This window comes from Apium graveolens, chromosome 3 (genome assembly GCF_009905375.1).
Source record: "Apium graveolens cultivar Ventura chromosome 3, ASM990537v1, whole genome shotgun sequence".
Lineage (NCBI taxonomy): Eukaryota > Viridiplantae > Streptophyta > Magnoliopsida > Apiales > Apiaceae > Apium > Apium graveolens.
This window is the reverse complement of record NC_133649.1, coordinates 292,506,384-292,508,954: the sequence shown is the minus strand read 5'-3', so window position 1 is coordinate 292,508,954 and position 2,571 is coordinate 292,506,384. Positions and strand designations below refer to the sequence as shown.

Sequence of the window (2,571 nt, the reverse complement as noted above, 5' to 3'; positions counted from 1 at the left end):
TCAAGGTGGATGAGCACAAATCTTGAAAGAAGTTACACAACTCAATAATGGCATCACCAACTTGCTTTGGCAGCATGTCACGACAAACAATGGGCAACAACTTTTGCATGAAAATATGGCAGTCATGCGATTTCATCCTCTGAATAGTATGTTTTTCGAGATTCACACACCTAGATATATTTGAAACATACCCATCCGGAAGTTTAAGTGTTCGAATCCAGTCTAACAACTTATCAACCTGTTCCCTCAAGAGTGCAAAAGGAGCAGGTGGCATTGTCTTTCCATCTGGAGTCTACAGCTCATGTCGTATACCAAGTTCCTTACAATCATTCCTTGCTTTTAAGTTGTCTTTTGTCTTGTTCCTATCATTCAACATTGTGTAAAATATATTTTCGAAAACATTTTTTTCGGTGTGCATGACATCAATATTGTGACGAAGATTGAGTGTCTCCCAATACGGGAGCTCAAAAAATGGGGAATAATGAGTCCAATTATGAGTCACACCATAGTCCCTGGGTCTTCTTTTGGTTGACTTTCCCGGAGGAGGAAAATGTATAAGATCACATATGGTCTTTGCCCTGGATCCCGAATATCGAGCTTCAACCGAGCGTACCTCTCTTTTTCCAAACTTTGTGCTATTTCTCAAAGGATCACCCGGTTCCAAAAAATATCGAGCAGTTCCAAAGAAAGAAGTTTTACCACCATTCTTGAGTTGAAACCTTTAACATCTCCATTGCATACATGACATGAGAATTTACCCTTTGTTGACCATCCACTTAACATTGCAAGTGCCGGAAAGTCGCTAATGGTCCAAAATAATGCTGCCCTCATCTGAAAATTTGTGCGTAATGACCTATCATATGTCTCCACCCCTGTATGCCATAACATCTTCAGTTCATCAATTAATAGACGGAGATAAACATGTAGATCTTTTGTTGGATCAGTGGGACCGGGAATAATGAGAGGCATGAACATGTATGGAGCTTTCATGCACATAGATGGTGGAAGGTTATAAACAACCACCACTACAGGCCATATAGTGTAATCCCTTGCTAATGGATCACGAAATGGGTCAAATCCATCACTAGAAAGGCCAAGTCTGATATTTCGTGCCTCTTTTGCAAACCTCGGGAATCTAGCATCAAAAGCTTTCCATTCATCTCCATCAGCTGGATGAGATAGTTGACCTTCAACTACAACTCTGTCATAGTGCCACGTCATACACTTAGCAGTTTGCTCAGACATGTATAAACGTTGTAGTCTCGGTACAAGTGGAAAATATCGCAAGATCTTTCTTGGAATCAACTTCTTCTCGCTATCCTTTCGATCTTTATATCGATCTGTATGACATATGTCACAACAAGTCTTCTTACTATTTTCTTTATAAAATAACATGCAATCATTCTCGCAAGCATCAATCTTTTCATATCCCATGTTCAATCCACTAATCATCTTTTTTACATCATAATACGTGTGAGGTAGCCTGTGTTTCTCGGGAAGAACTGATCCAATGAGTTGAAGTAACTCATCAAACCCCTTATTACTACAACCATTTTTGTTCTTAAAATATAACAACTTGTTCACGAATGATAAAGTGGTAGAACTAGAACAATTTGGATAAAGTGGTTCAGAAGCACCATCCAACATGTCATAAAACTTTTTTGCTGTTGTATTGGGTTCCTCCTCACCATTCCAAAAACTTTCATGTGCATCTGCGAAGTCTCTAAGCATATCACTTGCATCATACATATCATCATCTCTATGACGAGTATTACCCGAACATGTTTCGGGTTCAACCCGAGAGTTATGTTTCTCACCATGAAAATACCATGTAGTGTATGACTCCATAATACCGTATCGATACAAATCATAAGTTACATTATCGGGTAACTTTTGCCATATATTTCCACACTCCTTACATGGGCATTTTATCCTCCCCTGTGAATCAACCTCATCACTTTTTAAAGCAACTCTAATGAAATTTTGTACACCAAGTTTGTATTCCTCCGTTATATTATTCCTCGCATCGAACCTCCTATGCATCCAACTACGGTCGGATGACATCTACAAATATCACATAAAATTTAATTAGTCATTGTGGTTACATGCCAAACTAAGAAACTAATTTTTTCTTGACGAAACTAATTAATAACCAAGTTTAATTAACCTACCAATATTAAAAAATTAAACAAACACATCATTAATATAATTAATAACATCAATCTATACAACACTTTATATTTTCAATTATTTTAACATACTCAAGAACAAGTAATAATCACACAAATATTTTCTAAGTAAGAATGTTATCATCATTTTATATAAAGAAATATGTAATATTGACATAATTGACAAAATTGATATAAATATTGCAACAAGATCTAAAATAAATATGAAATAAAACTTACTTGTACATGTAAATTTGCAAAATTGGAGCTCAATGGAGAAAAAGATAGGAAGGAAAATGGTGAAAGAGGCAAAAAAAATGGAAGTTGCCGAAAGGAAATGATATTGACAGTAGGGTTTACAAATGCATTAAACAAATTCAACCACATATGGTTGAAAATGGGA

The 2,571-nt window shown here is 36.2% G+C and overlaps 1 protein-coding gene across 1 annotated transcript; it reads right to left on the bottom strand.

Annotated features, from left to right (window-relative positions):
- Window positions 1-642: 642 nt before the first annotated feature.
- Window positions 643-2,064, bottom strand: LOC141715178 (uncharacterized). The gene has a single exon (XM_074518657.1). The coding sequence runs from the start codon at window positions 2,062-2,064 to the stop codon at window positions 643-645; it is 1,422 nt and encodes a 473-aa protein (XP_074374758.1).
- Between the last annotated feature and the right edge of the window lie 507 nt (window positions 2,065-2,571).